The sequence below is a fragment of the Manis javanica genome, chromosome 7 (assembly GCF_040802235.1).
Source record: "Manis javanica isolate MJ-LG chromosome 7, MJ_LKY, whole genome shotgun sequence".
In the NCBI taxonomy this organism is placed as follows: Eukaryota; Metazoa; Chordata; class Mammalia; order Pholidota; family Manidae; genus Manis; species Manis javanica.
Window position 1 is genome coordinate 35,753,909 of NC_133162.1, and position 13,807 is coordinate 35,767,715.

The following is a 13,807-nucleotide window of genomic DNA, read 5'->3' on the forward strand; positions in this document are numbered from 1 at the left end:
TAGGGTCCAGGACTCCGGGGATTCCCAGAGAACAAACTACATGGACACGGAGATGAAAATTCAAGCAAAGTCTTTATTCAGCCAGCAAGCTGGGGTCGACAGCACCTCCCTTGACACGCAGGCCGAGTCCGAGCTGCCGACCCTCAAGCAACTTTAGGTATGGTTTATATGGGATTTCTACAGTCATTGCACCAGAGCCCACACATTACCCCAACCAATGAATTTGAAACACATTCTATACTTTGGCCAATAAAATTGGAACAGGGACACACCAGGTGCCTGACCTTTGCACAAGCATTCCTATGTGACTTATCATGAGTTTCGACCCCAGGGGGGGTCCTTTACTTCTAGTTATCTAACTTAGGGCAGGGTCCAGGAATGTTAGCCTCACGTAGTTTCTACGAAAACTGGGTGGCTCTGCCCTGTTCCCTGCATTCCTCTACATTCCCCCCTTTTCTTGATTAGACTGAGGAATCCTCCACAGCGGCATCTAGGGCCTGATATCTCTGTCGAAGGACCAGAAGTTGGACGGCGTTAACTCTTTCCTGCACAAATCTAAGCAGCCTATTTACTATGCACGGACCAATCGTAAGCAATAACAGCAGGATGACTAGTGGCCCTGTAACAGCCGAGAGAAGGGTAGCGAACTAAGGTTTGTATTTGAACCAAGAGTCAAACCAGCTTTTGCTACTGTCATATTCTTTACGCCTCTTCTCTAGATCTTTCTTTAGTTTGGCCAGGGAATCTCTGACTGTACCTGTTTTGTCTACATAGAAGCAACACTCTTCCTTTAAGGCCATGCACAGTCTACCTTCTCTTAAGAACAGGAGGTCCAGGCCCCTTCTGTTTTGTAGGACCATCTCAGCTAAGGAGGTAAGAGATTGTTCCAAGTCTGATATTGTCTGTCGAAGTTGTTCTAGGTCTCTGTCGACAGCCCGCTTCAGAGCTGTGAGCCCCTGTTCTTGAGTTACAAGGGCTGTGACTCCTGTGCCAGCCCCTGCCATCTCTAGGGCAAAAAGGGCCCCAGTGGTCAAGGCAGTAATAACTTCTCTTTTTTCCCGGTGGGGGTTTGGCCATTCTTCCCAATAAGAAAGGAGGGTCTCATGAGAACGATATACTAGGCATGGTAGAATGGCCACAAGTACACAAAACTCACTGTTAGCATTAAACACAGAGGTGGATATGGCCGGGGTGAGGCCTGTCTTTAAACAGAGCCACCAACCCGAGGAGGATATAATCTACTTGTCCTGCTTCCATGTATTGTACGTGTAGGACGAGCATAACTGGCTCCAGACTATCGGGACTGAGCTTACACACGTTCCCGTGACTGAGACTTGAGCGATTGTAAGTCCCCTCGGCCCCCTGTCCCAATAAGTGGGATAGTAGTCGTTAATGGTGTAGGAGCCATTTATCCCGATTGCTTCATAGAAGGGGGGTGAACCTGGATAGCATAACCAACAGGGATCGGTGAGGGAGGGAGTGGTGCGGTTCAGAGTCTCTGCGAATGCCTGCACCATTTCCCATAAGGGGTTACCTAACCCGGAGAGACTCAAACCCGGTTTTCTTGCGGGCTCTGGAATCAGCTTCACCGATGTAGCTTCCTCGAGAGTCTATACGAAGGCACTTATCAGCAGGATCTTCTTTATCTTTGGCTTAGGTGTAGTTTCAGGGGATTCGCAGGATGCTGCCGCATTTTCCACTCTTTCTCGTGATCACCCGGGTTCTTGTGAGGCAGGATTTTCTGAACGTGGGTGTGATGCACCCAAGGAGCGATACCGTCAACCTTGAGAGCAGTGGGGGTGGTAAACAATATAACGTAAGGTCTCTTCTACCTGGGTCCAGGAGTCTTTACTTGGTGTCTTTTGACTCATACCGTATCCCCTGGGACTATGCCATGTTCCGGGCTCGGAATTTTCCTGCCCTCGTAATATGCTCTGATCAGGGGCCAGATTTCCTGCTGCACTTTGGCAAGAGCCTGCAACACATTCAGATAGTCAGGGGCCGGGTCCTCTGCACTGGGAAGCTGCACTCGCCGGATTATGGGTGGAGGAGCCCCATACATTATCTCAAATGGAGTTAAACTATGTACATAGGGGGAGTTCCAAGCACGGAAGATAGTTAAGGGAAGGAGGGTCACCCAGTCCCTGCCAGTCTCTAATACCAATTTAGAAAGGGTCTCTTTTAGGGTCCGATTCATTCTTTCTACCTGCCCAGAGCTTTGTGGGTTATAAGCACAGTGTAACTTCTAATCTATTCCCAAAGCTTGGGCTAATCCTTGCAGGATTTTGCTAATGAAAGCCGGGCCATTATCGGAACTTATAGGTTCAGGGACACTATACCTGGGGATCATTTCTTCAATTAATTTTTTTGCTACTACCTGGCTAGTCTCATGCTTGGTTGGAAAAGGCTCTACCCACCCAGAGAAGGTATCTACTATAACCAGTAAATACTTATATCTATACTTTCCTGGTTTTACTTCGGTGAAGTCTATTTCCCAGTTCCTCCCTGGAGCCCTCCCCCTTTCCCAGGTACCTGCCAGGTGCAGCCGTCTTCGGGCTGGTCTTAGCATTGCACAGCTACCGCATTCTTTTGTGATTTGACGAGTTGCCTCATTCTGGTGGGGAAACACCAACTGCGCAGACTGAAAAAGGCTGAGCAGCTTTTTCCAGCATAGATGGGTGGACTTATGCAGATTAGCAAGCATGTATTGTCTTAATGCTTCTGGCAGGATCAACCTACTTTCTTGGTCTCTCCTCCAATTTCCCTCTCCAGACACTTCTCTCAATACTTGTTTCTTAATCTACTCAAGATCTTGGGGGGAATACTCAGGTTTGGGTGGCAAGGCGGGCAGTTCAGGTATGGGTATATCGAAGGCTGCAAGTATAAGAGAGTCCGAGAGGGCTGCCCTCTTAGCTTTCGCATCAGCATGGTTGTTGCCGATGGCCTCAGGTGTCTTCTTGGATTGGTGGCCCGCTACATGTATAACTGCTACTGCTTTGGGTTTTTTGACGGCGGCTAGTAGTCTTTGGACTTCTTGCAGATTCTTTAGTCTCTTCTCTTCTGCGGAATGGAATCTTCTTTCTCGGTAGATGGCACCATGGACATGGACAGTGCCAAAGGCATACCTGCTATCTGTGTAGATATTGGCCCGCTTGCCTTCTGCTCTTTCCAGGGCCTCAGCGAGAGCAATAAGTTCCGCTTTCTGTGCTGAGGTGCCAGGGGGCAGAGCTGCGCTCCAGACAACTTCCCCTTCGTGGGTTACTACTGCTGCCCCTGCTCTTCTGACTCTCTCCTGTACAACGCTGCTCTCATCCGTATACTAATTTAGCTCACAGTTTGGTAACGGTGTGTCTTTCAGGTCTGCTCGCACCTGGATAATTTCGGAAAGGATGTCTCTACAGTCATGGATGGGAGTTGACAGATCTGGGTCCGGCAGAAGGGTGGCAGGATTTAGGGTCACTGGGTCATAGAAGGCGATTCGTGGAGAATCTAGTAGGAGCCCTTGGTAGTGGGTGAGTCTTGTATTCATCATCTATTTTTCTGGAGGATGCTTGAGGATCCCCTCCACAGTATGTGGGGCTGTTACTTTCAAGTTCTGGCTAAAAGTCAGCTTGTCTGCCTCTTTTACTAGTAGAGCAAGGGCTGCTAGGATACGCAGACAAGGTGGCCATCCAGAGGCCACTGGGTCTAGTCGCTTGGACAAATAGGCCACAGGTCTCTTCCATGGGCCCAGCTGCTGAGCCAGGACTCTTTTTGCCACTCTCTTCTTTTCATCTACAAACAGGATGAAGGGTTTTTGTGGGTCTAGCAAAGATAGGGCGGGGGCCCGGAGGAGAGCTTCTTTTAATCTGTCAAAAGCCTCCTGTTGCTCTTGATTTCATTGCCAGCCCGGCCCTTCTTTGGTCGCCTTGTATAGTGGTCGGGCTATTTCTGCGTACCCTGGAATCCAGAGCCTGCAGAACCCAGCTGAGCCAAGAAATTCCCTCACTCCCCGGGGTGAGGAAGGAATGGGGATAGTCAGAATAGTCTGTTTCATGGCCTGTGTTAGCCATCTTGCTCTGTTAGATATTCTGTACCCCAGGTAGATCACTGACCTCTGACAGATGTGGGCTTTCTTGGCGCTGGCTTGATATCCCAGTTCGCCTAGTTCAGCCAGCAAGTTCCCCGTGGCTTCTTCGCACTCCTCATGGGCGTCTGTAGCCAGCAACAGGTCATCCACATACTGCAGCAGTGTCACGCGGGGGTGGCTCCTGTGGAAGGACTCCAGGTCCTGGCTTAGGGCTTCATTAAATAAAGTGGGAGAGTTCTTGAAGCCTTGTGGCAGTCTAGTCCAGGTAAGCTGCCCTTTTCTTCCTCCCCCTGGCTCTTGCCACTCAAAGGCAAACATAGGCTGACTACCTTCAGAGAGTGGGATACTGAAGAAGGCATCCTTCAAGTCCAGTGTAGTGTACCACACATGTAAGGGTGGCAGGTGACTGAGTAGGGTGTAAGGGTTGGGCACTGTGGGGTGAATGTTTTCTATCCTTTCATTAACCCTTCCCAAGTCCTGCACCGGTCTATAATCTCTACTGCCAGGCTTCCTTACTGGGAACAGGGGAGTATTCCAGGCAGATTGGCAGGGTTTAAGGATTCCTGCCTCCAACAGTCTGTGAATATGGGGTGCTATCTCTTTCCTAGCCTCTTCCGGTATTGGGTACTGCTGGACCTGGATGGGTAGGGCCGCAGCTTTGAGTTGAACAACAACCGGGGGCAGATGTTTGGCGAGACCAATTTCTCCAGTTTCAGCCTATGCAGAAGGGAACTTCTGCAACCAAGAGTCTATTTCTCCCTGGCCCCCCTTTTCTTGATCCGCCTGAAACAGATGGTGTTCATCGGCCAGGGACAGAGTTAACACATGGACCGGTTGTAGGGGCTGCCCCCCTTTGTCCATGATCTTTATCCCTTCGGGTTCAAAATGGATGCACGCCCCGACCTTGGTTAATAAGTCTCTGCCCAGCAGCAGTGTGGGGCTTTCGGGTACGACCAGGAATGAGTGAGAGACTTGATGTCTTCCTAGGTCCACTTTTCTGCTAGTAGTCCAGGCACATTTCTTGGACCCTGTCGCTCCCTGGACTATACTTGTGCATCCTGGATTTAGAGGACCGTGGGCTTGGTTGAGAACTGAATACTGTGCCCCAGTATCTACCATGAACCCAATGGGAGTCCCCTCCATGCACAGAGTTACCCAGGACTCGGGGAGGGGTGCCAAGCCCCATCCCCATCAATCTTCTTCTCCTAGGTGCAGGGTCTTAACGGGGTTCCCTCCTCCTTGTTCTCTTCTTTTGGGGGCACTCCCTCTTCCAATGTCCATATCTCTTACACAGGGCACATTGATCTCGTCCTAGTCGGGATTGGCGGGGTCCTGTTCCACAAGGTGGCCTAGGGCTCTCCTTCACCCCGGCCAGGAATATCCTGGCCATCTTTTCCCTCTGCTTCTTGTTCTCCCTCTTCTGGAATTCTCTGTCTTCCTTCCTATTTTTCTCTTGCATTACCCATTTCTCTTTCCTCAGCCTTTCCTCTCTATCCTCCGGAGTTTCCCTAGCATTAAAGACCTTCTCCGCTTGTTGCAGCAGTTCCCTAATAGAGATCTCCCCCAGGTCCTCCCACTTGTGGAGTTTCCTCCGGATATCGGGGGCTGCCTGGTTGATGAATGAGAGGACTACAGCTGATCTGTGTTCCTCTGCTTCTGGGTTTATGGGGGTATACTGCCTGTAAGCGTCAAACAGCCTTTCCAGATACGCGGCTGGGCTTTCCATTTCTCCTTAAACAATAGTTTTTACCTTAGCCAGGTTAGTGGGCCATCTGGCGGCCGCCCGGAGACTGGTCATCAGAGTCTGGTGGTAGACCCAGAGACACTCCCTACCTTCTGCAGTCTCGAAGTCCCAATCCGGGCGCTTAAGTGGGAATGCCTCGTCGATGATGGGCTGGAGGGTAGTGGGTCTTCTATTCTCTCCGAGGACATTTCTCCTGGCCTCATTGAGGATACGCTCTCTCTCTTCCGTCGTGAAGAGAGTGCGGAGCAATTGCTGGCAGTCATCCCATGTGGGACGATGGGTAAACATAATGGACTCTACCATACTTATAAGACACTTGGGGTCCTCTGAGAAGGGAGGGTTCTGAGTCCTCCAATTATAGAGGTCACTAGATGAAAAGGGCCAGTATTGATATTGTTGAGTGATGCCTGTACCAATGGCGCGCACAGGCAGAACCGGCACTGCTCCTTCTGAGGTGGAAGAGGGAGCCTCCCCTTCTTGTTCCCTGGCCCCCCGAGGCCTTAACTGCATTCTTCCCGCTCTACTTGGCGCCCAGCATGGAGCCAGGGTGGGGGAGTGTGGGGAAGCTCTTTCCGGCCTCCTGCCTCCCTCTGCTGAAGAGTCTGGGGAAGCTGCGGCCGCCTGGTTCCCGCTGAGTTCCCCAGCCTTGTTTTCTATCCTCCCGGCAGCTTCACCCCTTTCCTCCGCATACGGGGGTGGCCGCTCAATCAGCAGAAGGGGGTAAAGAGGAGAACTGTCAGGGAGGACAGGCGGCGCACTCGGGTTTTTGGCCCTGTGATTAGGGGACTTTAAATCTTCCTGGGCAACTAGGATGGAGGCTCTTGGTGGGTTGGTGTGAGGTTTCTCCACCAAAAAGGGCCTCAGCCAGGAAGGGGGATTCTTAGCCAAATTTTCCCACACCAGGATATAGGGAAGTTGGTCAGGGTGGCCCTCAGGGTTTGGCCGGGAGATAACAGCTTTGACCTTGTCAATAAGGTCCACGGAAAGAGACCCCTGGGTCGGCCAGCCTACTCTAAAGGAAGGCCACTCGGCCGAGCAAAAAGCATCGAGCTTACCTTTCTTGATGCTAAAACCCATATTCAGGGCCTGTTTCCTAACCTTCGGAAAACGGGAAAGGATCAGGCCTTTAGGAGTAGCCTGAGTCTGGCCCATAGTGAAAAATACGAGGCAGACAAGGGTATAAGGTAGAGATGCCACTCTAACAAGATGACTGGGGTATTTGCTTGTGAATGGGTGCCTGTTGTTGCACAGTTTTTTCTTCTGCGGGGGACGCGAATTTTTCTGGGATTCGCGGCTGTGACCCCCTTATCCTGTCATGGGAGTCTTCTAGCAGCGGGCGCCCTAATGGCTCTTAATTGCCCGACCCGTGCCCGCGGGGAATGATTTAGTGGCAGAGAGGAGGAATGGAAAGAACAGAGGAACCTTAGAGCAGGGAGACTTAAAATAAAAAGTGCAGAAAGAAATATAAACTGAAACCAAAACACAATAAAACAATCAATGATAACACTAAGCACACACACCACATCTGATCGCCCTCGTTCGGACCGGTCCTTCTTTCTCTCTGGTGCGCACCACACTCACTACTTTCAGGATCTTTAAAAACTCTCGTAATTCTCCCGAAAGGCGTCCACTTGGACTGCCACAGGGTGACGAGCTCAACTCTTTCCTCCTTGGGCGCCAGGTTCCTGCCGATCGGACTTGTTTTCCTAAGGCCGAGTCACTCGGGCCCTAGGGCCAGGATTGGTTACCTGGGCTTCACCCCGGGTCGCTAACCTGGGAGCCGGGACTATCAACCCGGACTTCCTCACTCGGGTTCACTAACCCAAGACCATACACGGGATGGCGACTCCTGCTTTATAATGGATTTATGCAGACACAAGGGAGCGACCCTCGAATTACACTGCCCCATCCGGACAATTAGACCTTGCCTCCAGCCGTCCTCTGTTCTCAGGGAAGCTGTGCAGATCCCGGACGAGCCCCCAAATGTTAGGGTCCAGGACTCCGGGGTTTCCCAGAGAACAAGCCACATGGACACGGAGATGAAAATTCAAGCAAAGTCTTTATTCAGCCAGCAAGCTGGGGTTGACAGCACCTCCCTTGACATGCAGGCCAAGTCCGAGCTGCCGACCCTCAAGCAACTTTAGGTATGGTTTATATGGGACTTATACAGTCATTGCACCAGAGCCCACATATTACCTCAACCAATGAATTTGAAACACATTCTATACTTTGGCCAATAAAATTGGAACAGGGACACACCAGGTGCCTGACCTTTGCACAAGCATTCCTATGTGACTTATCACGAGTTTCGACCCCAGGGGGGGTCCTTTACTTCTAGTTATCTAACTTAGGGCAGGGTCCAGGAATGTTAGCCTCACGTAGTTTCTATGAAAACTGGGTGGCTCTGCCCTGTTCCCTGCATTCCTCTACACCTTTACCAGCCAAATGAAAAACCTTCCTCTACCCTTGAACAAGTCATACATGCCCATTAATTATTAAGCCAATTACAGATACAAATTAGAACAAACCACCAATAATCCTAATTTCATAGCATGCTCTGATTATTTCTGTGCACATTACATATGGGCACTGTACATTTAGTTTTATATCTTTTTCAACTGAACATCTTAGTCTAGACATCTTTGTTATTCTTATATTTCAATGTACAATGGATCATTTAACTAATTTTATTACTATTGGACATGCAGGCTGTGTCTATTTTTTCCACTTAGACATTTTTGCAGTGGATATCCTTGTCCCTGTACCCTTCATACCTAACGTTATTTCTGAAGAAATACACTGTAGAAGCATCTACCAAGTTGGTATCAAATTATGCCCTTCCACACAGTATGTTATTGCCTTTCCCCACAATCATGCAAACACTTATTTTGTACATCTTTTTATCTTTTCAACCTGATCAGCAAAAGATGTATTTTTGAATAGTTTTCAATTGTTAAAAAAAGTTCAGCATCTTCATGTTTACTGGCCATTTTCTGAGTCAACCTTCTTTTCCCAACTTTCTAAGTCAGGTTCCCTGGAAGAAGCACTTGAAGTGAATTCTTGTGTGATTCACTGAGTCCTCTGTAAGGGAATGAGGGGAAATAGGACCTTTCAGGAGCAAAGAGACAAAGATGTGGTTTCCTAAGTCTCTCCTCAGCCTATTCCCAAGGGGAATTCAGGAGTGTTAAATTACACCAGAGGACAGAAGGCTGTGCTGTAAGGCCTGTATCAGGCATTGGCTATTGGGTGAGCATAAAAATTCCTAGGAATCTGAGTAAACTGATTTCCATTAGCCCAGGATAATCTTCTGGGAAGGGTGATGATAAAGCTAAAGGTGCTAAACCTCTCTGCAATATGCATTGTAAATGTACTTCCCTACTTGTACTTTTTAAACAGAACGTTATTTTTTTAGAGACAAATTAATCAAGATTTTGTTCTCTGGCTTTGATGACCACATTTAAGTCTTTTCCAATCCAAGTTTTTTGTTGTTTTGTTTTTAATTTTCTTATCTTTTTTCTAGTATTTTACAAGTTTTTTTTAAATTAAAATTTTAAATGTTTGAGTTTACAATGGGTGTGAATTCAGTATGAGACACGGTTTAGACTTGTTTTTTTCCTAAGTGGTAAGAGTGGTTAATACTTAGTAGATACTTTCTATGACAGGTCCTGCCCTGAGCCTTCTACAAATAATAATCTACTTCACCCTTGCAATAATGCCAATGCCATAGAAAGGGAGAATAGATGGAGACACAGAGTGGTTATGGAATTTGCCCAAGGTCTCAGGTGGTAAGTACTAGCAAGTTGGGATTTTAATGTAGGTAGTGTCATCAATCTCTGCATTTAACTAGTATGCTGTGCTGTCTCTCCTACATAGGTAACCTGTTGTTCCAAGACCACTTACTGGACAATGTCATTTCTTCTTATTAACTGTAGTGGTTTTGGACCCCCAACTCTTTCACTGACCTATATATGAATTTCTGCACCACTTATAAGTTTTAATTACTACAGTTCTGTTGCACTTTGTCATATTGAGCAGTGCAAGTCCTTCCTATGGTTTTTCTATGAAATTTCCTAGCTATATTTATGTCTTCAAAATACCAAGTCTAAAAACCACAAACATAAGCAAAAAATACATATTTTTAGATTTCATTAAATTTGTAGATTAATTTGGGGGAGAATTTGATGTACAGTCTCCTCATCCAAAAAAATTGAATGTCTTCCTCCACATATTTCAGTGTTCTTTAATTTCCCTTATTGTTTTAAGCGTTTTCTTCATGATGAAGGTCCTACATATTTCTTGGTAATTTATGTCTTTGTGAAGAGAGTCATCTTTTAATATAACATTTTATGAGTTACTGTTAAAACTACTGGCTTTTGTGTATTTATTTTATAACTGACCACCTTGCTGAATTTTTATTAAAGGTATTGTCATCTTGTGGCAACTAAATCAGGAGTGGTTCACGTTCCATCTACAGTAAACATTAGAAGGAAACCCGCTTGCTGCTATTCAAGGGTGACCAGCCAGCCATCAGACCCTCCTATTCTGAACAACAGATAAGCACCTATTCATAAACAGAAAGTAGGCACAAACGCAAAAACACAAGTGCATGTAAACTAAGAAATACATCTATTTCTTCCTGGTTGCTTCTCTTTTTGCAGTCACATTTGCAATAACGACCTTTCTTCCAATATAACATGAAAGTCCACAGTATTTTATCTGGTGCAATTAAGCTAATAGATAGTCAGTTGGTTGAAAAAGTAGATTAAGGTGGGGTATCAAAAAAATATCCCTTAAACATTTTGAGTTTAAAATATATAAATGTACATTTGTGCCAGTCTTTTAAAGAAACGCCAAAGCCTGTCCTTGGGAGTATGGGTGCACTGAGTAGAGGGCTACAGTTGTCCTTCTTGAGCTTCAGTCTAAAGAAGAGAATTTCAGACTCTAGTGAAGCCATCCAAGTCCAGTTTTTTACTGGATCTCCCCCATATCTTGGTTGTCCTGCTCACACTGATTCTGACAGTTCTTTTTCATGACTCTTTTTCAAACCTTTTTCCCTGGGAATTATTTTTTTTGCTTGTAGTAGTTTACCAGTTTTCATAATTTATAATTAACTTACATACTTGCCCAATGCTAAATTCAATGGCATAAATGACTTGTGAATAAACACACACCTAACTTTTGGTGAGCCCAAGTGGGGTGAAGGCAGAAGCCAAGTGACATGCAAGGAGTGTCAGTGGGTCCAGCGGCAGTGGCCATTGGTATTCCAGAGGGAATGGCCCAGACTAATCCATAAGATGGTTCAAGTGGAAGTCAGTCAGAAGTGTTTATTTTCAGAACCATCATGCTTAATAGATATATGAAAAAAAGATATAAAAATATATGTGTGCACATGTGAATTATTCTTCTCCTTGTATTTTGCCAAGGGTTTTTACTGTTTATTTAAAATCAGGAGTGGATTTTAAATTTTATCAGATGTCTTGTTGGCATCTACTATGATTATTCTGATTTTTCTCATTTGACCTATTACTATGATAAAGTATAGTATATTAAAAAGAACTGAAATACCCTTACATTCCTAGATAATTCTCACCTGATCATGGTATACTGTTTAAATGGTTTCTTACAAGATTTTATTTAAACATCTATATTCATAAGTGAGCTTCATGTGAAGCTTTGTCTTTTCTCTGACTCTCAGAACAGTGTTCTTTTTCTCATTTCAACAATCTTCTTTATATCAATAAAGCATAAATGCGGATATGTGCAAAAAAGGTTACTTTTACTTAATATAATGATCCCGCTACTAAAGAAATTATTTCCAAAGTTGGTTGAGTCCAATGCTTTGGTATTTTTCATATAACTATTAGGAAAATCAATATTAGATTTTCAGGGGCTTCCAACTTAAAGGAGGGAATCCTAGTTCAAGGATATCACGAGGTAAGAACCAGCAAAGGAAGAAGCCAAGTGTGATTTTATACCCACTTTCCCTCTCCTTCCACAAATTTTATAGCAACTCCTTTTACACAGAATTTTGATTTGATGAATATAATCAGAGAGGTTTAAAATAAGATTAGATCAACTAAAAGCCAACCCCTTAATTTAAGTTTCAATAGTCCTCAACATAATCACTCAAGTAGTAAGATTGAAAAGTAATGAGCCATGATGTCAAGTAAAGCAGAAAAGCATGAGTTTTTAAATGAACAGGAAACATTTTTAAAGAGTCTCTTGAAATACTGAAACATCTCATTCAATCATACCTGCCATTGCATCACTCAACACAAAAGCAAATAAACTAGTTTCTTCTTTTCTCTTATAATATAACTACATTCATTCAGCTGGCAGGTTTTTTATTTTTAACGCTTTACTAGGTTTTGTTTGTTATTTTAATAGACTGAATATAAAATCATTTTTACAGGTTCCTGTTTTCTAGCTCCAAGTGAAAATAGTAAATTATACAAAGGTTTTATTTCTGTTGTGGCTAATGGACTACCAAAAGGAGTAAGGGGGTGCGGACCAGACGCGGGGTTCTTCTCAGCCCTCGCACTTGGCCTTCTTGCAGGCTGGAAGAGAATCATCATCTGCTTCTGATGGCCTAGGTTTCTTCACTGTGGAAATAATTCCAAAAGCAGTCTTCCTGGTTTCTATAAATCAAACAGGAAAACCAAAGCACCTGAAGTTAAAATGAGATTTAAAAAGAGGTAGCTTTACAAGTATGACAAAACCATAATGAGCTATTTTGAGTCCTGATGCCACTTACTGTAATTATCTTTCCCCCCCAACATACACAAATATCCAAATAATATGAACATCTAATTCACTCCAAAGGGATTACCTCGAGGGTAAAACTGCAGGGCAGGTGACCTCTAATGGTTTGTCCATGGCATCTACGTAACCAGAACCCAAGTCACAGACCTTGTGCAGCAGATGCTTTATGTACGGCAGAAAGACAGATGAATCAGATAGCAAGTACGAGAGACAACTGTATTGTTCCCATCGTGGCGTGTGAGCTCGCTTTATTTTATAGCACATACCACACCTGTGTTCCTCACTAGGTCATCAATATACCTTTGAAGAATCAAATGTATTATATTGCCAACATGCAGCAACGCCTGGTTATTAAACAGGTGTTTTAAACACTTGTTGAGTGAATGAAGAAATCAAACTCACTTGTTTACTGATCTCATATATTGGTGACAATGGACAAAGAAGAGTGGGAATTACTAGATGCTTAGGTCAGGTTGGCAGCAACTTCAATTTAAATTTGCCCAGTGTCTGCCAATCATGTTCTAATGCGTCATGCGCTGCCACCTACTGAGGATATTAAGATGCCTAACAAAGTGCTTCTTCCTACCACACACTGAGATAAAAGGATGTTTGGGGGAAATGTAACAAATATGGAGGCACCTACAAGAAGTAACTGCTTGGATGAATCAGGAAAGTATGTAAAAGAGGTGACACTAGGAATAGAAAAAGGAAAAGAAAATATTCTTTTGCAAAGGCAAGAGAGGTAAGAAAACCTCATAGGTTTAGTGGACAATAGGGGTGGTGTGCAGAAGGGAGAGAGAGATCCATCAGCTACAAGGGAAGTAAGATCTAAACAACTTGATGAACATAAATTTAGTTAAGAATTATTTATTTTAAGAAATAAAAGTACAATCAATTCTGAAGAGTAAAATAATACCTTCTCATTTATCAGGGTTAATTTATCAAGTCTACTAAATCTTTGCCAATTACTTAAAAGCATTTTACTTAATAAAGGGAAAAAACTGCTCTTGAAGTCATTAAAATGCCAACATAATCAGAAAACCTCAAAATAAGTAGAAATTGCCAATGATTTCCATGTCACCAAAAGAAAAATGTTGCACTTAAAGATGTCTATTTATATCACTATGATTATGTCTATAAAATCAGTTGGATGAATAAAAAATACAAAATTAAATTGTGAAAACCAGTACTTTATAACAAAACAAAATGCATTAGTTTCAAAGTTTTTTTAG

General features: G+C 44.6%; 1 protein-coding gene and 1 long non-coding RNA gene across 4 annotated transcripts in view; one reads left to right on the forward strand and one right to left on the reverse strand.

The window, feature by feature from the left end:
- On the forward strand, window positions 1-9,962 carry LOC140850382 (uncharacterized). The gene is made up of 4 exons (XR_012133127.1): window positions 1-157; window positions 466-652; window positions 775-873; window positions 9,476-9,962. It is a non-coding gene; the product is annotated as an uncharacterized lncRNA (long non-coding RNA).
- RPP30 (ribonuclease P/MRP subunit p30) overlaps window positions 9,930-13,807 on the reverse strand; it is a 24,104-nt gene continuing 20,226 nt past the window's right edge. For all 3 annotated transcript variants that reach the window (XM_017664393.3, XM_037002936.2, XM_037002933.2), the window contains one exon: window positions 9,930-12,451. In XM_017664393.3, the coding sequence (XP_017519882.1) occupies window positions 12,342-12,451 (110 nt within the window). In that variant the 3' untranslated portion in view covers window positions 9,930-12,341. The remainder of the gene's footprint in view (window positions 12,452-13,807) is intronic.